Here is a 25,667-nt window from a genome sequence, read left to right on the forward strand (position 1 = left end):
CCCACTAGAACATTTAACCTGTCCAAGTCTGAAAAGATTTTCTATAACTCACAGTGCCTTACATTACCTATACCTCAGATAGGGGAAAAAAGGAAAGAAAGGAAAAAGAAAATATCCTGAGGAATTCTTGGAATAGGGACAGTTGTGTGATTTCTAAAATTCCCTGAATCATTTTATAAAAGCCATCAGATGAACTAGGGTAGCAAACCCATAAAGTTCACACAGAATATACCAAACCAAACACAAAGCCTTCCTTCCCTGCCCCTCTCCTTCCCTCACTTCTCCGCCTTGCCCTTGTCATCTGACCAGTACAGTCCTGTATCAGTGGGGAGGGCAGAGCAAGGCAGTGCCTTGAGCATTTGAACCGGACCCACGAGGGCCCAGGGTGGGTGTCTGAGTCCGGACGCTGTGGGAAGAACAGCTACCTATGGGCGGCTTGGTGCGTCAGAACCGCAGCGCGGAGGACAGACTTCCACGGGTGGTGGGGGCTGGCAAAGGGCATCAGAGCCCAAACAGAGTCAAGACAGTGCTCCATGGCAGGACCTGAGAGGTACAGTTCTTGGATTATCTCTTAATTTCTTCTGTTCAAGGAACGCAGAAGCCAGATGCTGGCTTTCTCACCATGTCATATAGTTTAACTCTCTCAAACTGGAATAAATGTTCTCTGGGCTCATGAACCCCTCTGGGATAAACCCGGGGTATGGAACTGGCCTGGCCTCAACTGGATGCAAAGGCAACTACTGCGTTCATCTCCAGCTGGGTGCCCACGTCCCTTGACTCCATTCTTACTGCCACTTCTCAGTGACTCTCTTCATCAGCTTTCTTGTTTCTGGGACACAACACTGCATGATTTAAGGGAGGAAAGGTTTAATTTAGCTCATGATTGCAGGGGATTCAGAGGATCCAGTACACGGTCAGCAGGCTCCAAGGCAGGAACACTCTGGCAGGCGGGTGCGGCTGAGGGAGGCTGATTAGCTCGTGGTGGACAGGAAGCTCAGCAGAGGAACAACATCAGAGAGCAAAAGACCAGGAACCAGACACAGCGCGTAAGACGATGCACACAGACACCCCCAAACGCATGCTCAGTACTCCTCTGGATGATGACTTCCAAGCCCATCAAGTTGACACAATTAACCCAACCAAGGACAGTCAGATCTAATTGGCTTTATGATCTCTGTAATATGCCTACATCCATTTTATACATTAGCATATTTAATTAAATAAAATATTCCTAGCCCAGATGCAGGGGAAAAAGCTGAGCGCCTGGGTCTCTGAGTGTTTCATTTGGATGCTGCGAGGAATTACCCCTGGGCCTGCACAGACCTTCCTCCTCTCTCCCGCCTGCGACGGCAGCCCTTGGAGTCCCTCTTCTGCTCCCTGACAGATACCCTTTGGCTTTGGAGCTTAATCACCTCAAATGTGTTAGGGCCAAATCCAGGGCACTCTTTCCGTTCACTCTGTAATGGCGCCTTTTTCTTTGTCACATGGCAATTTTTGAGCTCTGCACTTATATTCATATTTGTTGGTGAGTAAAGACCTGTGCTTGGAACTGGTGACCAAGTAGTGACCCAGACAGTTCTTTACCCCTGGGGAGCTTATTCGGAACAAGCAAGGCAGACTGGCCATTAGTAATGCCAAATGACACCACGGTGAACCACCAGTTTATCAAGCGCTACAGAGCAAAAACATACACAGAAATAGAACCGGATTTGAAGGAGCCTGAAGCTTGACTAATTTAGAGTACTGTCCTTTATAAAATTAAAAATTATGACACAAAATTAGACACAGGGCCCTAGAATGAAGGGCGCAGAAGGGTAGGCGTCATTAACTTCATGGCAGACTGGCCTCCGTACATAGGACCCCGTGGACGGTGAGACAGAGGTGCGCCCTCCCCAGCCGGAGAGCGCAGGCCGCGGACGAGGGTAGGTGAGAGTCCGAGAGAACGGCAGAGCTCCTGGTTTGCACACGTGCTGAAAGAGTATATGAAGCGGTGGGAGCTAGAGTGCACGCGAGGCGACATCAGGGGGCTCAGCAGCCAGGTCAGGCAGGGCTCACGGGCAAGTGCTTTGAATGTAGGAAAGATAAAAAGATTTTGGATCCGCAGAGGGGGAGAGCGGTGAAAACCACAGTAGGTAAACTTCGATTAGGACGGTAGTGGTTCATCGCGGAGGACATCTGATTGACGCGCTCCCTCAGCTGCGCTGCCTCCACCGCCGCCCAGCGGCCCCTCTCAGAGGGGAGGCCCGGCCCGCTGCCCTCCTACTCACACCCGTCAGCGCTCACAGGCCCCTTAAAATCAGGGCTGCGCGCCATCAAGCACGTCCGCTGCCTGTGTCTGCGTGGGAGCCCCGGAAGGGCCAGGGCTCCTGCCTAAGTGAGTACCTGGTCTTCTCCTCCAACTCTGGGTTTAGAGGAAGAATCAGGCCGCGTGCGACAGACAGCGCACGCAGAGGAAGGCAGCGGCATGCGGCGCCCAGCGGGACCCCTGAGAGCAAGCGGCCTGCAGACGCACTCCTTACCCTTCCTCTCCCGCGAGCTCCTACGCAGCAGGACGGTCGTAGCGCCCGCCTCACGTGACTGCAGGGTCTGCTTCATTTACCCGTGAGGTTGCTACGGCCTCTCTAACGTACCGTTCTGCACTTTTCCTCCCCGCTCTCGTCTTTCTTTTCTGTCACACTGACTGCTCTGGAATTATACGCTTCAACGAAGCCTTCCCTGAACTGCGACTCAGGTTCTGTTTTGTAGGCCAATACACATTAAGAAAGAAATGGATTTCTGATCTAGCAAAATCTATTCAAAATCTTTTAAGTTCCAATACTTTAAGCCTTCAGGAGCAGCTCAATTTGTACACCTCTGACTACACCTAAACTGTGAACATGTCCACATCACAGGCTGTCTCTTATTCACATTTGTTTTAGATGAGAAATAATATGTGCTTCATAAATTTTTTCTGTGTGAAACAATAGGCTAACAATGTCACCAAAACGTAGGAGAGCGTAGGCTCAAATGTCTACACCAAGAAAATCGAGCGGAGTCCAACTATGCTACTAACTTCATAAAAAGTTTGACCACAGGGCGAAGGTTTCCCGGGCACTGCTTTTTCTTCATCGTGTTCACAAAATCTGATAGTTCCAATCAGGTTGAGGGAACTAGAAGACGTTACGAACGTGCATATTCTAAGGAGAGACTGCATAGGAAGGTTTCACTCCGTGAAGTTTCATTTCCAGGATACAACAGAACTTTCTCATGCACATGGATATTACAAAAAGAAGTACTGGCCATATACTGACTTTTACAAACAGCACTTAGTTCAACCATATACTCTGAAACTATATCTACATTTAGTTTTCAATCACTCACACAATCCTAAATATACTGGAAATAGTCCAAAAACCAGGACAGACTCTGGTGAAGCAAACAATAATAACCCCTCCTGTGCCACTTTTAATTCTCACAGAGTTTCTCAGTCTTTATTTTTTCAGTATCCTTGTACAGCTGTAACTGTTCTGTTGCCATACGTATGTCCTTTTTGTTTTCAGATTTAGTAATAAAACCCTCATGACATATTTCCTTAACTTACTGTATAAGTCAAAAATGAATCTACGATAGCAAGAGGAACTTCATGAACTTAAAGTCTACACACCACATCAAGTCATGTGCCGAACTAAAACCCACTGGCACGCTAATGCGCTCGTGCGGTGTCTGACCTCCTCCGTCCTTTTCTCCTCACTCCCCAAGCAGTGTGTGTAGGAGGCAGTACCACACAGCAGTGTTGGCTTGACTACAGCTTTGAGCCGTGATATAATCACGCTGCCGAGGCGGCCCTCCACGGGGTGTGAGGAGGTTGCTCCTGGGCCTCGCCTCGGCCAGGCCAGACTCAGGATTGTGGCGAACTGTTAACCATTCACACCATGTCCAGCTTGACCTTCTCGACACGTAGGCGGCAATCTTGTGCAGAACTTCACAGGCTGTTTTGACTAAATAGAAGAACACACTTTTCTTTTTTTCCTTCCTTCTTTTTTCCCCTTCCTTCCTTTATTTATGCTTTAGTGTATTTAGAAGTTCATGTCAATAAAACTGCAATTTAAACAAGAAATGGAATGTGGAAAGTATCGCTATGTTATCTATGTGCTATAACTAAAGGCTTTTGACATTTTGTAAATAAATTCACCTATTTAAAAATGAATGTCCATTACAGAAGAAAATAATTGTTTTAAGTATTTTATTCTTTCAGAAAGGCAAAGAAGCATGCAGCGTGATAAAGCCATTCATCACAGTCAGCTTAAAACTGGCAAAGCTCATACCAGGCCCCGGCTCGGTGGCAGATTTCATGGTCAATTAGGTAAATACATGTATAAGATGGGCCCGACACAGAGGATCATGAAACCAATTACTGATCATGTTTAATTTCACCCCCCTAGGTCCCAGAAGTAATTTTTCCTCTTACAGTTTTAAAATATCCAAATAAAATGTACAATTAACATTTTTAACACTACGGAGAGCTCCATCATATTTTAGACTGTGGAGTCCATTACTCTGAAAGTCTGGTTAGCTTCAGCCTCCTGTATTGCCAAGAGCTTTTCAAGAAACCCGAGCTAAGAGCACGCAGACTGGGTTCCAGGACAGCATGACGAGCATAAGTATACAATTTTCATTATGTATTTTTTTACTTGAAATACAAATTTGAGGCACATGGTTAGTTGTCTGCATTTGTGCAAGATTCAATTTATATAACGGAAAACTTGCTGACTACTGTTCCATTCAGAAGCATTCTGTCCTACCATTTTATGCATGTCAGTATTCAAATGAGAACAGTATTAAATGAACCTTTTATATTTTAAATATTCAGGAGTTTTATATTCAAAATTTCTTCTCTTACTGTCAAACTAGCTTGCCTAAAGGCAAGGTAAGATCAAGTTAGACTCTCAAAGGTAGAATTAAATTTTATCATGACATCCATCATAATATACAGTTTGCTTAATATGCAAATACGGAGTATCTGGATTCAGAGAATAAAGGACTTTTCGGTAGTATGTGAAATCCAAGGGACTAGTTTGATAGGATAGATTCCTTTTAAATTTACATTTCTATCATTTTAATGAAAACATAGGGTAAACAAATTATAATAAAAATGTTCTAAGTCACAGTTTCAATTCAATTTCATTTCGTCTGTGTTATTTTTTATGGCAGCTCTTTACTTAAAACTAATAAAAACAGGAAAGGAGAAATAAAATAAATACACACTAAGGAAACCATTACCTCAGCCATTTTGGAGAGCTCCATCCAGTCATTTTTGTTGTAACTGCACATGATGCTAGCGATCACAATCTTTAAAAGGAAAAGGGAAAGAACACAAGTTCAAGTAGGTATACTGCTATGCACAAAGATATATTAATATTTGCATACTTGTAGGAATTAGACCTCAAATGTATCCTGCAAGCTCGTATGCTGACAGCTCAGTCCCCAGCACACAGTGCTACTAGGAGTTGTTTTGATCAGATATTTTGTCATAGTGAAAGTTGACCCATATACACACAAACACACACACACACACATACACACACTCACAATATAATGGCAAATTATATTATAAAAATGTGTTTTTCTGTTGAAAACTACTTTTTAAAAAGAGTAAGATACTATAGTAAAGCACAAGGTGACATTTAGACCTTCAGACATATGTTAGAAACTTTTTCATTTACCACTTGAACACTTGAGCAAGTTATTTAACTTTTCTGATACTTAGGACTCTGATCTCTAAAATGAAGATAATAATACTGATTTTGTCAACCGCAGAAAGTGTCAGCGAGAATTATGTAAGTTTGTTTGTATGAAAATGTTATCTAAATTTTGTGATATAATAAAATGTTTATTAACATAATTAATGGTATAGCTAAATGGTTTCAAACTATGGGAAAGCAAAAATAATTCCATGCTTTGATCACACCTTCATAATGCACTGTTCTTTAAATTTTATAACATTTTGATTTAATCACAGTCCTACGGTAATCCTGTAATGAAGGCCACATGACCAGCAATTACTAACCCTGCTCTGCAGCGTTGAAACCTTGACCGTACCACTCACCGAGTGGCCCTGGGAAAGGATTTAGTGGCTGGGTAGAAAAGTATGGGTAAGTAATCCGTAATGTTAACTAGCAAATCCATTTCTTTATCTAGGAAAGTATTAAGGAAAATAGCTAAGACTTATAGAGCTTTTACATATGTGTCAGGCACTCTTTTACTACATTACCTCACTTAATCATCCCTAACCTTCCACCCCCCATTTTGCAGATGAAGATGGCTAGCTCTTGAGATGTAAAGATCATTCTACTATGAAGGAGAGCAGGACTCAGACACAGGCAAAGTGACAAGAGCCTGAGCTTTTAAGCACTTGCCTCTCTTGGTCTGGAGCTGGTACTCAATACACGTCAGTGATTATTTTTTATTATTTCTATTCAATTTTGAGATTGAGATTTTTTTTTTTTTTCTGGTACCGGGAATCAAACGCACAACCTTGCGCTTGCCGGGCAGGTGCTGTACCACTGAGCTAAATCCCCAGCCCCTGAGATTGAGATGTCAAGACCTTATGCCAAGCCCCAGATCGCACTGTCATGGCAGAGCCCACTAACAGCCACTGTGTTCTTATCACACACAGCTTTTTTTGGTGTGCATACAAAAAATCGCGAAGATATATTATAAAGGTCAGACGAATGCTTTCATTACTGGGAGACAGAACTTGTGTTCACATGAGATAGAGTTGTGGAAAACAGCAAGAGAAGTCTAAGAGTTAGGTTAGTTTGTCCTCTCCTGGAAGACTGCAGACTCCATGGGAGTGGGAAGCTCTGTATCGCTGGTCATTTTACCTATAATAACTATCACGGGCTTGGCACAGGGAAGGACTGACCTAATTGCTACGTGAATAAAGTTGCTAAAGGTTTAGCAGCAGGAAGTCATGTTACCAGCTTACTCCTTCAAGAAAATTAAAGAGAACTAGAGATATCACAGATTAGGAAAGGGTAAATGAAAGAACTGGTGAAAAATGCTGACAAATTATTACATGACTTGCAGTGAAGACTGATCAGAGTTGAGGTGGTGTTCTTGGTGATAGTAAAATGATCGGAAGTCAAAATTCACAGGACTGGTGAACAGCGGGGCGCAATTAGGAAGAAAGCAGGATCTAGAGATGTGACAGCTGTCTCCGAGTGATTGAGAAAATCTCAGAACATGAGTTAGAGAAAGGCAGAACAAGGACTAGGAATACAGAAGTCAGGAGAAACAGCAGATTGAGACAGAACCTTTAGAGAAAGGAAAGTAAAAGTGGGCGATGAATAGCGCAGGGAAGATCAAGTGTGTAATCGCTGTTGGTTGAGTTTAGGATTAAAGTGAGGTGGCAGCTTTTGAGAGTTTGAGAGATAAATGTAAGAATGTTTGTCCCATGGCCTTTTCTCTTCCAGCCAAGAGGAAATGAAAAGTGATATTCCAAGCTTCATTTCTACGCAGAGAGAATCACCAGCGTGATTGCACAACTTCGGCGAGCGAGACGATGCTCTGTCTGCCGTTTTCAAGTAATCTCAGCGCTCAGGATCACCTGCCCCACTTTTCAGCTGGACAAGGTACCCAGGGGAATATCAAAGGGGACACTAGATCTTCCAGGTTTAATTGTAATACCTGGTGTATCTATTCTGTCCATGAAAGGAGAAGCCGGAGGAGAAATTAAGTATCCCATTGAAAGGACAAAAGTGGGATGAAGCCTAAAAGGAGGTAACAGATTCTTGTTGTCACCCGTGGTCTCAAGACAGAGGGTAAGTAAAAAAGCAGACAAACAACAAACACATGAATGAACAAAGAAGGAGTTAAGGGGGCTGGGGATATAGTTCAGCAAAACAAGCGCCTGCCTAGCAAGCGCGAGGTCCTGAGTTTGATTCCCGGTACCAAACAACAACAACAAACAAGAAAACCAAGAGAACTAGTTAAGAAAGGCGGTGGGTCTGTAATTATGAAGACTTTGGGAATAGACAAAACCTAAGACTTACTGCTAGAACTTCAGGGCCAGAGTCAGAAGCAAAGACACAAACTCAGAAGATTTTAGCCATAAGGTACTAGTTCTCCTGTTGTGAAACGGATAAACAATAGACAAGTTTTGGGAGAGTTCTATTGTATAAGACAAAACAAAATTACCACAAAATAACACAAAGCACATAAAACACCTCTGACTGGGACAAAACAATCCATGAATTTATATTCCTGAGTCAGCATGAAGAGGCTCAATTGCTGCGGCTATCCCATGCTGGTCTTCTGAGCCATATGCTTTTCAGGGGGCCCCGGAGAACAGTAAGGGAGGCCCTTCCAGAGGGCTGGACTGAGCGGGCCCGTGGGCTGACCAGAGAAATCCACTGCCAGGCAGACAGCGTTTACTGTCACCGACAGCAGGATATGATATATGCTCTCAACTAAGGACTAACATTGTTCCTCCTTTCTAAATGACAATTTCAATTTTGATAAAACTTTATTTATTTCAAATTTCTATTGATTGTGCCAAAGTTGGTTAAAATCATCGTTTGCCCTATAGGTTGCTGAGAATCTCAAGGAGCTACAGTTGGGCTTGATGAAGAAAGGAAGTAAACATCACCCGGAGGACTGTCCTGGACACCAAGAGCACCAGCACCTGTGGCCGCGGCTGTGCTCTGGGGCCGCACCTCACGGAGGAGAGGTCGGTCACGAGCGGGAGAGACGCGCTATGTTCAGCACCGGCAGCTTCAGCGATGGGGTCCAGCGTCAGGCAGCCAGAGCACTACTCTGCTCGCCTCTCCCTGTCTTCTGAAGACAGGATCGACACTGTTCCTCCAAAGAGGGCTGAGAACCTCAGGCTGGGGTAACCACAGTGACTGGCCACTCTTACTCCACCGAACTTCTCCTGGAAATGTAAAAGATCTTCCTCTCATTTACCCCTACATGAGACAAGTGCACTCACCGCCGCTGGTGACCACTGACCGCTGACTCCCACGTACTCACCTCCTTTCGGGGTGTGACCTTTCCAGGCGAGGCCTGTGGCTCGGAAACACTTCAACACGTGTGAACTGCTACACACTACTTCTTACCTAGCAAAGTCCAAGTTATGTTCTGATTGCTTTCGCTTATCACCTTAGCAATTATTACATGTAAACCAAAAACTGCCACATCTGAAAAACTTCCTATGCGTTGCTTTACAGTTAAGTTCTGTAAAGGAACAAATAACGATGCCTCTTTTGAACACGATAATCTCAGCACGTTGAATGTCTTTTTTTTTTGTTTTTTTTTTTTGTTTGCTTGTTTTTGTCCGGTACCGGGAACCGAACTCATGACCTTGTGCTTGCCAGGCAGGCACTTTTGCCGCTGAGCTAAATCCCCAGCCCCTTGAATGTCTTTATAAAGATCCAAAGGAGGGTTTGTAAAAATACACAATGCTGTTCTATTTAAGAGGAATCAAAATGAGTAAAAATTGTTTAACTTTTATTCAAATAGGGAATTTTCAGAGTTAGGCTAACAGACATTGACAATGAAAGGACAGTGAACGTAACTTCGTCTCTCTTTGATGAGTAGACGGTCTTCCAGCATTCTGCTGTACTAGGTTTCAATTAAGCAAAAGTAGACCGGTTATGTCTCCCTATAAAAAGGGAATTGATGGATATTTTCTATTGGGAAGCATCATTCAGTGTTCCTAGAAATGAATATCCAATGAAATATTCTTAAAATAATCTTCCCCTGTGTTGGTATTTCACTTACTTTATGCCATTATTTCCAGCGCTCTACTTTTTACGGCTCATACTTTGAAGCACGATTGAATCAGGTGGTGTGAGAAAACGAAGTGTGACACAATACGTGAGCACTGTCTGCTCCCACCTTCTGCCTTTGGAAAGACGGTCTGGTTACGCAATCAGCGTAAGTTAATGAGTAAATCAGGCCCCCACTATGGTGGTCACTGAATGACACACAAAAGAAATTTAAGGCACTGACTCAGCCAGATGAAAATGCTTATATTCCCAGTTACTCAGAAGGCTGAGGTAGGATGATGACAAGTTTAAGGCCACCCTGAGCAATTCAGCAGGACTCTGTTTCAAACAATTTTTTAAAATAAAAAAAATTTAATATGGGGGAAGAAAGAAATTGACTTAAAATCTTTGTTCATTCCAGAGTCAACCAATATTCCTTGAGCACCTACTATATGCTACTAACCATTCTAACTCAGCGTGATAAATAAAACAGAAAAAGTTCCTACCCTCTGGGGCTTATATTTTAGCAAGAGAAAAAGTCATCACAAGAAAAAACGGTATATTAATAGGGTCATTTCTAGATCAATTTTATTGTTATGGAGGCAGCCATCGAGGAGATCATGGCAGAGAATCTCCGGGGGCACACAGCCATATCAGATGCACAGTCCGCAAAGGGCTCAGCTGAGAAATGAGAAATGAGAAGGTACTTCACACAGGAATGGAATGGGGAATTGAACTAAAACTGACATTGTAGGTGGAGACAAGTGCAGGATGGTCCCTCAATTACTGGCTAGAACTTTTGGGATGTAGACAGTTTACTGTGTTGGAAGAAAGCATGTTAAAGAAACATGGGGAGTATAGACAGGTTCACCATTAATACATTAAATATAAGGTATCCAGTAAACATCCCACTGGAGAGGACATGAATTGTGCCACTGGATACACGAGCCTAGACTTCAGTAAAGAGGTTAAGCATAAAGGTGTAAGTTAAGGAGTATTCCACATATAACAGGACTGAAGATCAACTAGGCAGGTAATTCCCCAGAGGAGAGGACCAAGGACTGACCTGATAGGACCAGGTAACGCAATTTTATACCATGAGAAAGAAGTGCTCTAAAAAGAAAGGAGCAAACACAATGAATCCTTTTGAGGGTATAAAAAGGAACAGGTCCAGATAGGTCAGTGCAGAAGCCACTGGTAACCTTCTCAAAAGAGTTTTCACTGAAGCAGCAAAGGCAGAAGTTAGACTGGGATGAGGTGAATGAACGGACCGTGAAGAGGCAGGTGATACACAAATCTCGCTACCAGGTCTGTTGTAATAGCTAAAAGCAAAGTGAGGACACAGATGAAGGGTTGTGGGACGTTCAGCGAGAGGCCTGTTTTTAATGGGCTATGTTTGAGTGTGTTTTTACGCAGGTAAAATGAGCTGTAAGAAACTATGAGAAGGCAAGAGGTGATGATGAATCTAGAAAGAGCAGAGATGCTGTTTCAAGCATAATGGGGTTGAAAGGAAGTAGGGGGAGGCAACAGATTGGGTAGAAAAAGTGAAATCGTTCTTGGTGTTTATTTTCCTTGTGAGGTAGGAGGTGAGTTCTCTTACTGAGAGCAAAGGAATTAGAAACAGAGGTTCAGAACCACGAGGAAGAGGTGAAAGTATGAAACTGTTAGCAAAGAAAGTGAAAAAGCAAATTTTTTAGATTACGGTATAATTTCTAGAACAAGAGGGCTGATGTATTCTCCAGTGTTGATAATAATTTTAGGAAATTCAGATTGATTACTGAAAATGAAAGTACCAGGTAACTTATAAAACTGGAACTGAGGTTATACTGTCAAACACAAAATACTGGATGTATGGAGTGTCTTAGATTTGAGACCCACCTTACCAAGGTTCTTTTCAGTGCATCTGTAATTATAATCTGGTATGTTTCACGAAAGGTCATTTTTACATTGAGTTGTGCTTTGTGAATAATGTTTTTAAGTGGGGATTATTCAGTTTGGCTGAATAATAAAACTTAAAAAGATATATATTCTTTACATAAACATCTTCTTTACATGAAACATGCTATATGCTAAAATAATAATTGATGAATAAATTTTTGAATATTTCTTCTTCCTAAGAAATACTGCAAAGTTAGAAACAATAGATGCTTCACTAAAAAAGTAGTGTTAACTGGCTTCTATGTCGTCCTCTACAATGTTTAAAGTATCAGGATCAGTATTCACTTTTTTCTTTTAATAATTCTATTTCCTTATAAGAGAACTGAAATGATTTCATTCCGGAGCTTCTCAAACAGAATTTCAATAAAGTTCGCAAATCAGAAATTATGGTGAAGTACAACATAAAGCTTCCAAAGGTTCTAAAAAGCCTGTCTTGTCTGTTTCCCATTTACTGAAGTCTGTGCCTTAAAGCACACTGTTCGGGTATTCTGTAACTGCCACGTATGACGCTGGAAATCCAGTGAACACTTAAACTTCAAAACAATTTAAATATTGTCGTAAGGAAAGACTGCAAATTAACAAAGGTGAACAATTATAAATCGCAAGGAGAAAAGTTAGATTTTGTCAAACAATTAAAAAACAATGTCTAACACTACTGGGATTACTTTGAGGTTGAAAAATCACATGAGATTTGCGATTTTTGACAACATTTAAACTAAGGAAATATTTCATTAAATATTAATTAACTATCCAACATTCAAATTTTAAACATATTTTATGCCTTTGAAAATGATACTGGTACAATTTTCCTGAAAATTGACTATAGGGCCTTTCAAATTAAAGGTCTATGCTTTTATTTTTATTTTTTTATTTTTTTTTGGTTTTTTCTCCGGTACCGGGAACCAAACTCACGACCTTGCGCTTGCCAGGCAGGCGCTTTGCCGCTGAGCTAAATCCCCAGCCCCAACATCTATGCTTTTGAAATTGTATTCGTTCATTGCTTTTTTAATGACATACTTAAATATTATCTTTTAAAACGATTTTAAATTTCATCACTTTTTGGTTTATTTGGAAGCCCAAAATGTGTCATGCAGGCAACTATGTCTTTTTTTGTTTGTTTGTTTTGTTTTTCTTCCAGTACCAGGAATGGAACTCAGGACCTTGTGCTTGCTAGGCAGCCGCTTTGCCACTGAGCTAAATCCCCAGCCCCCAGGCAACTATTTCTAACATAGAAAAAAATCATACTTAGTGTTAAACATCGTTTCTACAAAACAGTTAAAATATTTTCACCAAGCCAAGAAAAAAAGAGCCACTGTGGGCCACTCCAGAACTGACACCTGCTGCTGCTTTTCCTTCCCCTTTTATGGTTATAAATACTAACATATATATCGTATAATGTTTCAATTCTAGATCAGGGAGTGGCCCGTGACGTGTAACTACCTAGTGCCTGTCCTCACTGTTCTCACCCCAAATCTGCTTATTCCTTTACGCTCCCAAGTCACAGACCAGCAGGGTTACCCACTCTCTCTCATCACCCACATCCAGCTATTCGCCCACAACCTCACACTTGGCAGAGCATCGAAATTACATAAAGAGTTTAAGGAAATAACCTCAAGGCTTCTGAACTGCTTCACATCAGATTCTTCCCAAGGATCCCTAGACGACCATAACTGCAGGAAAATCTGAGCACACTGCTCAGCTTCCCACCCAAATATCCCTCGGAAGTGTTCCTGGCTCTCCAACCTGACCTGCCTCAGTTACGACGCTCCACCTCACTCCCCTGAATTACTGGGGAAGCTTCCTCCGGAGTCACCCCGTCTCTGACGCCAGCCTGTGACACCTGCCAGGCCGTTCCAAAGGGACAGGCTTCGTCATGCGACACTTCTGCTGCACACCCAGCTTCAGGGTACGACACAGCTCTCTCCCGGGCTGCACAAGACCACAGTGCGACTTCTGCTGCGACAGCAGTGAGTGACTTTGCCTCCCGAGTGTGACTCGCGCTCTGCATTCTCCTGAGCGCACGCTCACGCTTTTGACCTGAATGAATAAGGAACGAGCCCCGTGCTCTAGTAGCGTACGGCGTAATGAAGGAGGCACACGGAAACTGATACAAGAACTGCACGCGGGTCAGGACACAGTGACGGCAGGAAGGAGAGGGCAATCGTGCGCCCCGTGTGGATCAGGGATGCACCACACAAGACTACGGGTGACAAGGATGAATCTAAAATCACCAACAGGTGCTCACTGGAAATGGACTAGAAAAAAAAAAAACACCAACCAACAAAGAAAAGGAAGCGGAGAACCCTCTGTAGCAACAGCAAAGGCACACAGGTCTACCGCTTCGTAAACCGCAGGTAATTCAGTCTGGCTGACCCTGAGAGGAGTGCACGGGACCACCCGTGGGAAATGGAGACGGCTGCAGGGAGGAGAAGGTTGAGCCTCAGGGAGTGGAGATGCAGGGCTACAGTGACGGCTTCCAGTCATCGAAGCATTTAAACGTTAGACCTCTCTGTCCAGTCAAATCCGCTCCTTATTTATACTTTGCCCTCTAGGAGGACTTCCCCATTCGCTTCCTCGCCTGATTGCACAAGAAGGCCGACTTCGGGGGCCTCTCAGTGCTCTTTGCATTTCTCTGCCCAAACATTTTTTATATTGCATTTCATTGATCTTTTCACATTTTTAAAACATTATTTAATTTTTGGCTCATTACTACATACATATAGTAGTAATGGTAATTATAATATATATATAATCTGATACCTGGCATTGTATCTTATATATAATTGGGACTCAGTAACCTTTTAATGAAAATAATATGAAAATAGGTAGCTTTGGGAAGAAATTAATGCATATTTTTATTACTATTACCAATGTTGAAGTGACAGATGATACCATGTAAGGAGTTTCAGAATCTCTTATAATTTATATCAAACAATAACAATTCGTTCTCTTTGTTCCCATATTTATGCTTGAACACACATTTTCACATACATTATCTCATTTATTTCCCACAATAACAATGAATTTAGAGAACCTTTTATGAGAATAATGAGGCACAAATAATTTAAATTACTGTACCAGGTCAAGCTAATCCATGGCAGAGCCTGGGATTAAACTCAGGTCTTTGTATTCTCTATTACGTCAAGGCTACACTATGTTAACTTCCTATCCCTTCAGGTTGCATTAAGAAGTCTGGCTGATTTTACACGCCCCGGGCTCGCGTGGTAGGTTGAGAAAGAGTGCTCCCTCCCTGTGCCAGCCCCTGGCAGCTGCCTGGATCTGGACGGACTCTGTCACTTGTACTGGGCAGCACGTGGCGGAAGTGACGCTGTGCCAGCGCTGAATCAAGCAATGGAGGCGGGGACCGGCCTGCGCACTCTCTCGGATTCCTGCCTAAGCACGAAGTAAGTCCGCCCAGCCTGGTGAAGGACGAGAGACCACGTGGAAACGGCCGATGAGCCATCCAGCTGAGCCTGTCCCGGGCCAGCCAGCCCTGCTCCACCCAGAACTTCACTACAGATGGAATGGGACCAGTGAGACCAGAGGAACACGCAGCTTACCCCGGTGAAGCATGCTGACAAGACACATAACTGGGAACTAAACGATAGTCGTTTCATTCTTAAATTTTGGGTTTGGCTACATAGCAAAAGGTAATTGGTGACACTTTCAGTAAGTACAGCAGTGAGAATTAGTGTGTGTCACACATGCACATGTCAAACACTTTGCGTGGTAGTTTACCTGATCTTTAGAACAACACAATATAGAAATTACCAGTTACATTTTACAAAGGGGAAAAACCTCAGTTCAAGAGACTAAATAGCTACTCACAATTGCATGGCTGATAAGAATATACAGAAAATTTGAAAACTCTGCCTATATTATTTTTCCTTTGAATAATTTTTCTGTGCTCTTTAATGATTCATTCATACAAAACCTAGCTCTTTGCTTTACAAATGGTGAATTTTATTCAGTGTATGTCAGTTTTTATTACATTAACCCTCAGAGGCTAACATCACTCTTGTGTCCTTAGTGAGTGGATTATTTCAGTACAGTTCCATGGATAGCATCTAAGCAAGACACACAGTAATGCTTAGGAAATCATAAAATGAGAGGGAGAAATAAGCAATCAGCAAGCGGTGAGGTAGCACGCGGTCCCCTGACCACAAGGGCTGGAGGCAGGGCGGTGCGGACCTGGACAGCCTGGCTCCAGGTCACTTACTGGCCCCCAACACACCAAACTGACCCCAGCCCATACATCCTTCTCAGCGTGTGTTTAGGCTTCTGCTCCTACCCACACTGGCTTTTTAAAATAAAAGTCTATAGAAGTCTATACAGTCTGTTTTTGTTTACCCTTCTAGTCCCTCCCTCTGAAGAACGGAATACTTACTGCAAACAATGGCCCATACATGAAATTACTAGGACTACTGCATACACATATGCACACACCATAACTTTTACTATATATAATAGTAGTCACCTGGTACTAGTAGTTACCATATATATGGATTTATTTTTTAAAAGTTTTATATTTACAGCAAAATTAAAAGGAAAATATAGAGATTTGCCATTTATCCTCTGGCCCTTCATAGCTTCCTCATTAGCAGCACATTCCACCAGAGTGGTAAAATTTTTACACAGTGAAACTGCACTGACACACGATCATAAGTCTACAGTTCATATTAGGTTTCTTCCTTAATGTTGAATAATTGTATGATAATATGTATCCTCATTATAGTGCTATAGCATAACGTTTCCAGTTCCCTAAAAGTCCTGCCTCTCACCTTTCCATACTTGCCAGACCTTTGGCAACTACGGTCTTCCTACTGTCTCCATACTTTGTGTTTCCGAGAATGTCATATAGTTACAACCTAGAAGTACAGCCTTTTAAGATTGCTTTCTTCAGATTACCAGATGCAAGAACAGAAGATTGATCAACTCATTCAAGGGAGTAAGAAAATAGTAATTTAAAAGAACATTAGAGACAATACATAGTTTCACTAGACAGGACTGTAGGAATTCATCAATGACTGCTATATTGCAAATTGTGTCGTCAGGTAAATTGCTCAGATTACCAGATATAAACATGCAAAATTGGTCAACATCAACTTCATTGCAGATAACAACATGTAATATAACAACCACTGTTAATCCCTATCATTTGGCTTGAAACCCTGTATCATTTTTAATGTCCTAGCTTTGTTTTGTTTGTATTTTGCTATTGTTCTTTTTTTGTACTATTTTCTTTAGAATAAAAATTTAAAACAAAGATTGCATTCTTTTAGTTACTAATATGAATGTAAATTTCCTTCAGACTCTTCCTGGCTTAAAGTTCATTCCTTCTGAACAGTAAATATCTCATGGTCTCTAGATGTACACTAAGATTTTATTTTATTGAAGGATATCTTTTCCTTCCAAGTTTGGGTAATTATGAAAAAACTTGCTATAAATGTACATGTTTGGAAGTTTTTGAGTATTTATAAGATTTTAACTCCTTTGGGTAAATACCAAGGAATATGATTACTGCATCATATGCTAAGATGATGTTGGGAGTTTTAAGAAACCACCACTTATCTTCCAAAGTGGTGAGCTCATTTTTCATTCCCACTGGGAACGGATGAGACTTCCCTCACTCTATCTTGTCAAAATTTGGCATTGTTGATGCTCTAAATTTGGACCGGTGCAATCGATGAGTAGTGGTACTCAGTGCTGCTTTCTCTGCATTTCCCTGGTGACATATTATGAACACAGTCTTACATGTATATGTTCCATCATTATGATCTTTCATAAAGTGAAATTAATAGCAGCTTTTAGTTTCTTTTCTAAAGGAGATAAATTCTATGTGTTGTTGGTACATAATTAGTTTTATATACTATTAGATTTGATTTGGTTATATTCTCTTTAGGGTTTTTCTGTCTTTGTTTATGAGATAGTGGTTTGTGTTTTCTTGCACTGTCTTTGCTTTGGGATCAGGGTAACGGTAGCCTCATAGAATGAGTTAGAAAATATTCTCTCTGTTTCCGTCCTCTGGAAGAGACTGTAGAGTTCTGATATATTTTTTTCCTTAAGTGTTTACTATATCCCTGGCCTAGAATTATTGTTCTTTTTGCTTTGTATTTTCAAAGTTTCTATTTGCATACAAAAATGTCCTGTTCTTTTTTCAGTTGTGTCCAGTGTACTAATAAGCCCAGCAACGTCATTCTCCATTTCTCTCCAGTGCTTTTTATCTCTGGCAGTTGTGCTTGGCGCTGGCTTAGATTGTATGTCTCTCTGCGTACCGCGCCCTTCCCTTCCTGTAAACTGTCTACCACATCCCTAGAACCCTCAGCATACTAGTCACAGCTGCTTTAAATGCCAGTGTGATAACCCCAACGTCCTTGCCTACCTGCCCCAGATGCGTCTCTTTCTCTTTTTCTTAGTTATTTTTCTCCTTGCTGAGACAAAATGCCCAGCACCCAAAGTTAAAGGGCAAAAGCTTTGTTTGGCTCACGGTTTGTAGAAGTTTCAGACTTTAATCATGATTTTAACCGAATTTGAGCTGTGGCTCTACCAGTGCTCCAATTTATTGAGTTTGCAGTAAGTCAGTGGAAGTCATGAAACTTCAATTCACTGTGCCCACAATAAAGAGGGGATTCCTACATAAAAGTCATGAATGATATTTTCTTGTCATTTAAAACAAAATAATGACACATTGCCTGTATTTATATGGTTCATTCAGAGATGGAACTGTTCAAATGATATAGAAAGGAATTAATTAAAATGTACTATGCTATAGCTACAATTGCAAATTTGAACTTTTCTACTGAGAAGCTATAACAAATATTCACTTACTAAACTACTTTTCAAAATTAATAAGGATCATAATAAACATAATTTTAAAATGTAATATAAAATGCTTTTACATGTCGTGAAAAAAATCAGTGAACCCTCTCACAATGATTGCACAAAAGATACACAACATTAAATAGTTCTAGCACTTTTTAATATCATACATATTGCACATGGGCATTGTGAAGATTACTGAAATATCTTCTATAAAGATTTTAAACTCCCAAATGAAATTTTATGTAAATACTGCTATTGTGTGTGGTGTATCTCTTTTGTCATTATTAACTATAATTACAGGTTGCTGCCTGCTCAGTTAGATAATCCTTTTTTTGTAGCAGCATATCTTATGCACTACATGGTGAGCTGAAAGACATGGGCTATGTCTTCCACCTCAGCTTGGCACTGTGGGCTAAGATTTTCTGGCAGCAGGTACCAATGCCACAGACATAGAGTAGGAACTCAGACAGTATTTGTTAAATGAAGAAATAAACAGAATAGTTGAGCGGTGGGCAATGTGCATTAAATGCAATGCTTTAACAAGTCAAGGACTTGTACAAAGATGTATCTTATACACTTGTCCAACTACACCGTTACTTCTCAAAATTTTAAGGAAGGCTTCAGTGCAATTCACTGTGAAACATGCCATACACCCTCCCAATGGGAGCCTCTGCCTGGCTGCTTCCGGGCACTTCATGTAGTTTTCCCCAGATATACGCCTGGTATTGTGCACTCGCACACCTCCTTACGTGTCTGCTCAACTATCACTGTTCCAGCGACACGTCTTAAAATTGTAAACTGTCCCCCACCAAACTCTACAAGTATTTCCTTTTCTATATCACTTTTTACTAGAAAACTTCATTTAATGTGTCAGTTTTCCTTCTTAATAATTTAAAGTTATTTTTAGTCTTCAAGTCTAGGAAATTTACTAACCCCTAACCCATCATGTTATTAACTGATATTTATGTTTACATTGAGTTAGTAGAATTGAAACTGAAAAAAATGTGTCCTACTTACTCAGAAAAAAATTCGAAGGATTTTTGTACCTCCCTTTTTTGTAGATCCCACAGAGAGCTACTACTGAAAATAAGGATCACATCAAGGATAGACTCGCAGGCTTAGACCGGCTTCCGGGAGAAGCGAGGAGGGTGCCGCATGGGCGTAGCACCTAGGAAGCGTGCAATTGGCCGAGCAGGGGATTTCTGAGCTACAAAGCAGCCCTGACACGGGAGCCCCGCTGCTCCCGACTCTCCCCTATGCACTTCTCCTCAGCCCTGCTCGCTCTCTTCTGCTCGCCTTCCTCTGCCTTCCTCACAGCCCAGACTCACCCACCTCCCTCCCCTCTGTCCGACCTCTTGGCCCCACAGCATGTTTCCACACTTGGACCCCCACGCTGCCACCTCCCTCTGAGCCGGCAATTCTGCCAAAAACGGGCTTTTGGTACGCAGCAACCCCAGAACTCTAACGAGCTCTGTCTTCAGGGTAAGGATAAACGATACCAACACTCACTTTGCCGTTGGATGTTGATAAACGCCCTTCCTTTGACATGCTGTGGGTACCTGGGAATCACCCAAAGGCACTTCCCACGTTTTACAAGCATCTGCACAGATCCAACTACAATACAGATTTTGGTTCAAAATGTTTCTTCTCATGTGCTTCTCAAAGTGATCTGCACTAGAAATAATGACAAGACCTTTTTCCAATTGATTGGAACCTTTCCGGTACAAACGTTATAGAGCATAATGAATGTGCTGGCATTTGTTCCTTATTTGCATACTATAAAAATAAAACACAGTGTGTAAGAAATCCCTGTTAAATACACATTATCTGCTAAAAGGAGACACTCAGAGGCAATGCAATCTAATTAAAGTCAAGAAATGCTGTGCGATCCATGATTATAAGTGTATGTATATACTTCTAAGTATTACATACACACTAATATTTACCACGCATGCAAAGGGTATCTACTTCATTAGGGGTTCTGAGGGAAAATGATTTCTAAATCTCTTCATCTCATTAATCATTTCATTAAATTTTTTCTTACATGATTATAAGTTATTTCCAATGCTGGCTATAATCAATACATTTCCAGTTCAAATCCAAAGCAAATGCAGAAAAATTTTCTGGAAGTTTACAACTTTTTTACAGTAACATACTGAAAGCTTGAAAAAAAAAAAAGATCTTTGTCCCTTACACACGCCTTTTTTGTATTATTCATACTGTCCATCTTTCCTGTGAAGGCCCAATACTGATATCAATGGTATTTTTAAGGAACAAACAGGGGTTTGTTTTGTAATCCTTTTTTCATTTCCCCCACACATAATCACATGACCTTTGAAACTTTCAAAACAAAGTGCCTAAAAATAGCTTTTCAAAATGAAGTAATTGTATACCTGGAGTTGTAGATCTCTAAGAATAGATTATACATTTCTTATACTCTGTAAGATTTGGTAATTTGAAGATGTATTTAAAAGTAAATTTATAGGTATGCATACTTTACTAATAATAACATAATAATATAAAGGTGTACACAATTTACAGTTAGAAAAATATATATCTTAGGGCCATCAACAGCTTCCTGTTTTGTTAACTGGTATATGTGTGTGTGTGTGTGTATATATATATATATATATATATATATACACATACATATATATATATATATATATATATATATTTTTTTTTTTATAGAGTCTGGCTTTGCAGTTCAGATTGGCCTTGTAATCACTATATAGCCCAGGCTGGCTTTGAGCTCCTGTGAACCCTCCTGCCTAAGCCTTCTAAATATATAACTGGTAACTGCTATGTATTTAATGTAACAGCATTATAAAATCAGAACCACTGAGTGTATTAATCAGTTAGAACAAGACAACAAAAACCTCTCTAGAATAATTTTACTTTCAAGGGAAATTATTGTTCTGAACTTTGGAATTGTTTAAAGCACCTCCAACTGGCCTGTCATTTAACTAAAGAACAGAGAGATGACCTTCCTCCCACCATACCTAAGCGAGTCACCCTAGTAAAGACCATAAAGGCCTGCAGTGAGGATTTTAGTCTCAGAGCAGCCTACGTCCCCTCCTGTCTCGTAAATCCCCCCAGTGCACTCTCACATGCACTGAAAAGGTTTACCATGTGCTACATCTGTCCACGACCAAGAACAAAGGGCAAATAATCCCGGCCTTGTATTGGGAACAGAAAGCATAAAAGCAAAACAAAAACCTCTCACACTTTTTACCAAATAAAAGAATGAAAGCAGGTTGTAAAGGCTGAGTGGAAGCTTCTTCAGGCACCATGCTGTTCTTCCGTGAGACAAGTGTTCAATGAGGGGCAGAGAGGAAGAAAAGAGATACAATTACAGTCGACCTCGTGTGTCGTTCAGTCCACCCTGTCCCTGAAAGAACTGTCACTACAGCATGGCACCAAATGTTTCCTTCATTGCTTTGAAAGTGAAGGGGTTTTTGCTATTTAGGAAGAATTAACAATAGAGCGAGTAGTTACTGTCAAGAGATTTCTCTTCCTCCTGACGATTCTTTTAGTTATGCCTCTAAATCAGGCTAAATGATTTTCTCTCATCTTTTCTTTATATTTAGTGACTTGAGCTGTTATTTCTAAGTAGTTACTGGTCAGCCACTCCAGAGAGACCAACTTCAATAGCTAAATCCGCAAAATATTCACCCCATGTTATATGTGAATAATATATACATACACAAATCATGTATAGATTATATACATATCTTTACATGAATACTTTCTCCTCCACCAAATGCTTCAGAAATCACAGTGTTGAATAGTCAGCTAGAGTTCAAGTTATGCAGGAAAAAGAAATGAAACAAAACAAAACTTCAACACAGACAAACCACAAAATCCATATTAAAGTTTATAAGTTTGAAAGGGAATATGTTAGTATATAAATTTAAACTTAAATTTTTGCCCAGTCTGACTAATAATATTTTTTTCAAATCATAATTTATTACACTTATTCTATTTGTCAGTTGGTTACCATCCTTGGATGACAGTATAAACAGTTTGTGTTAAATGAGTCACTGTATCAAAATCCCATTATTAGAAAATAAGATATGGGTGAAATACATTAAGGAATGTTACCCTACCTCGTAGTTTTAGAGATATCTCAGAAAAATTTTCACTGAAAGCAAAGTACTGGCTACATTTCTGACATTAAAGGACGTATACAGTTTAGGCCTCACTGTGGTTTCACGGCGTTGGGTCAGATGTGCATCAAAAGACACATATTAAAAAATTCACTTGGAGGCTGGGGATTTAGCTCAGCGGTAAAGCGCCTGCCTGGCAGGCACAAGGTCGTGAGTTCGATTCCCGGTACTGTAAAAGAACTAAAATAAAATAAAATAAAAAAATAAAAAATTCACTTGGCCTTTTCACTCTTGTTGCAAGATCCTCACATGCTAAAACTAGACTTTCCTTTATCGTATTTACTCTTCTCTTGTAGAATGACTCTGGTGTACTCCATTTCTTACTACTTTCTTATGCATTTATGGCAGAAGTTATATTATTTACTAAATTAGCTACAGCTATAAAATTTCTGAGTAGCAAATATTGTAAGTGCAGCCTGTATCTTCTAAGCTTCAATTTTCCTTACTTGAGAGCTAAAATCCACTTTTCAAATTAAAACTTTGTCTGCCAGGAGCACTGCAGTTTTAGTCACCTTCCACCTTGCTGAAACCCAACAGCCAGCACCTACAACTGAAAGGAGGAGAGTGTTACTCTGGCTAAGGTGCTAGAGGCCACGCCAAGGCCCAGGGGCACGGCAGAGGTGCCCGGTGGGGCAGCTCGGGAAAGTTGGTCTGGCACAGAAGGAGCGGGGAAGGACTACAAGCCCCGCCAGGCTACGCCCACACTGACTTGCCGCCTCTGACCGGGGTCCGCCTCCCAAATCACACTTAGTCATGAACTCTGATCCCGGTGATTACCATGCCCCGGGATTCTGTTACTTCCTGCGAGCCCCACCTGTGAGCTCCTGAGGCTTTAGCGGCACATCTACATATAAACCCGAACATATGGCTGTTTTTATTGCACATGCAACTACCCTTCCTGAAGCTATGAGGCCGAAAAACAATAAAAAAGAACCCAAGCAAAGCCTTCCTTCTGGTAAAAACAACCAAACTAAATCAAACCAAAATAAAGCATACAGTCCTCTAGGATACTCATAGGAGAAAGACTCTTTCAATTTAATCAAGTGTTATAGTTTCTTTTGTTTTGTTATAATTAATCAAGGTGACTTCTGCCACAATCTCCTTTCTTGATGACATAATAATTCATTTTTAGGTATAAAAAGTACTGTACTTTGTGCATTGTATGTATTTAATACTTTTAGGAAAATGGCATTATCCCTTCCTTATTAATGATGAAGTTTTCTTTCTTAACATCCCTCTTATCACACCTTCACATGATAGTGATTGTTACATAGTACATTAACCTCTGTGTGTGTGTGTGTGTGTGTGTGTGTGTGTGTTATTTCCGTAGCATTACTGCTTGTATGGGCATGGCTTGTGTGAAATAGTTAATTTTGTTATTATTTTTATGTGCTTGTCTTATCTGCTCAACAACTCCATACCCTTTTGTTGGTGAGAGGACAATTTCTCATATGCTTCACTTTGTGATGTAAGGTACCTTACATGAATTAGCTGTACTCCTGATTAGTAGGGATGGAAACTATTCAGTAACACTAGCCTTACTATAAAAAAGATGGAGGAAACAATTAACTTAGCAGGAGCAACACAATTATATTGGTGCTTAAACTTTCATTGATTTTTTTCAGTTCTTATTTTGTCAAAATTTGATATTAAACAACTTTTTTTACCAAACATCTAAAAAACACATGTTTTTAGAGAATCCTTTACAAAGAGGACAATCTTATTCCTTATATTTCTGAATGGGCTTCGAACTGTGTCATTCCATTTACCTACAAGGAATAAAAATAGTATGAATTATTCTCTCATCCATGTAACGCGGTACGGAAACTCACTGTCTTGCCAATAGCTCATGGACCGCTGTAATTTAGGTGGCTAAAGGAGACGCGTGCTGTGACCATCCATGGTGCTCGATCCTTCCAGAATCCATGACTGAGAAAGTGCTATACTCTCTGATTTTCCTTATCCACTAGATATCAAATGTTTGCAGTACTTTCATTTTCAACTTTGAAAATGCTGTTTTGTTTTAGCTCCAAGGTATGCGGCAACATCTTGCCAACAGAAATAGATCTTAGAACACTTTGAAGCTACTGACATACGACTGCTCTTGAAGTACTTCTGTGGTAGTCAGCAGTTGGCATTGCCTGTGGTGTGAAGCTTCACATTATTCTTAGTGAAACAGAAAAACATTCTCTCTGGAAATCATTAGGGATACCCATGACCTATAAAGCTATTTGCAAACAAAATATAATTTTAAACAAACGAAGTATTGCTCCATTTATCTCTGGGTTGACAGGATTAATCTCCTGATTCTAGGATATCCTAACTCCAAGTGCTCCTCAGATCCCTTTTAATTGGGCTGTAGCTTCACCTCCAACCGAAAGGATTTCCTTTTGACCTGTATTTTTCTACCTTTGGCTCTCAGTATTTACCCTCAAATATAATGTAGCCGCACAAGTATTAATTTATTAATCTCTAGGTCATACATGCAAAGATCTAAAGCCAGGTATAGTAAAGTTTGATTACTATTTCTAACGATTGTTAAGAAAGAGATCTACTTTTTTTCCCAGTAGTGGGGATTGAACTTAAGGCCTTTGCACTGAACTACATCCACAGCCTTTTCATTTCGAGACAAGGTCTTGCTAAATTGCTGTATTTCCCATCCAGGCTTGGACTTGTGATCCTCCTGCCTCAGCCTGTCAGTGTTCCTTGATTATAGTTCCTTGATTACAGCCATGTAACACCATGACTGCCTAACACAAATCTCCTTAAACGTTAGAGGGCAGAACATAGGCTGAAAAAAGAGCACAGCCTCCACATTCAGTCTGCCTGGGTCACGCGTAAGTTTCATGACCTGTTAGGGAAGTTGCTAAGCTCTGCGATGCTCATTCTCCTCATCTGTAACGTAAGGATACTAACAGCTATCTAGTGAAATACGGAGCTAGTTTTTAAAGAATTTTGACTTGTCTATTTGTATGTCTCCATCCTGTTC

At 40.8% G+C, this 25,667-nt stretch overlaps 1 protein-coding gene across 1 annotated transcript in view; it reads right to left on the reverse strand.

Moving 5' to 3' along the window:
* Dpyd (dihydropyrimidine dehydrogenase) overlaps window positions 1-25,667 on the reverse strand; it is a gene marked incomplete at its 5' end in the record, with an annotated part of 793,723 nt that overhangs the window by 282,430 nt on the left and 485,626 nt on the right. The window contains one exon of the mRNA XM_005389092.1: window positions 5,260-5,328. Coding sequence (XP_005389149.1) covers window positions 5,260-5,328 — 69 coding nt within the window. The remainder of the gene's footprint in view (window positions 1-5,259; window positions 5,329-25,667) is intronic.

This window comes from Chinchilla lanigera, unplaced genomic scaffold (genome assembly GCF_000276665.1).
Source record: "Chinchilla lanigera isolate Chin_1 unplaced genomic scaffold, ChiLan1.0 scaffold00034, whole genome shotgun sequence".
In the NCBI taxonomy this organism is placed as follows: Eukaryota; Metazoa; Chordata; class Mammalia; order Rodentia; family Chinchillidae; genus Chinchilla; species Chinchilla lanigera.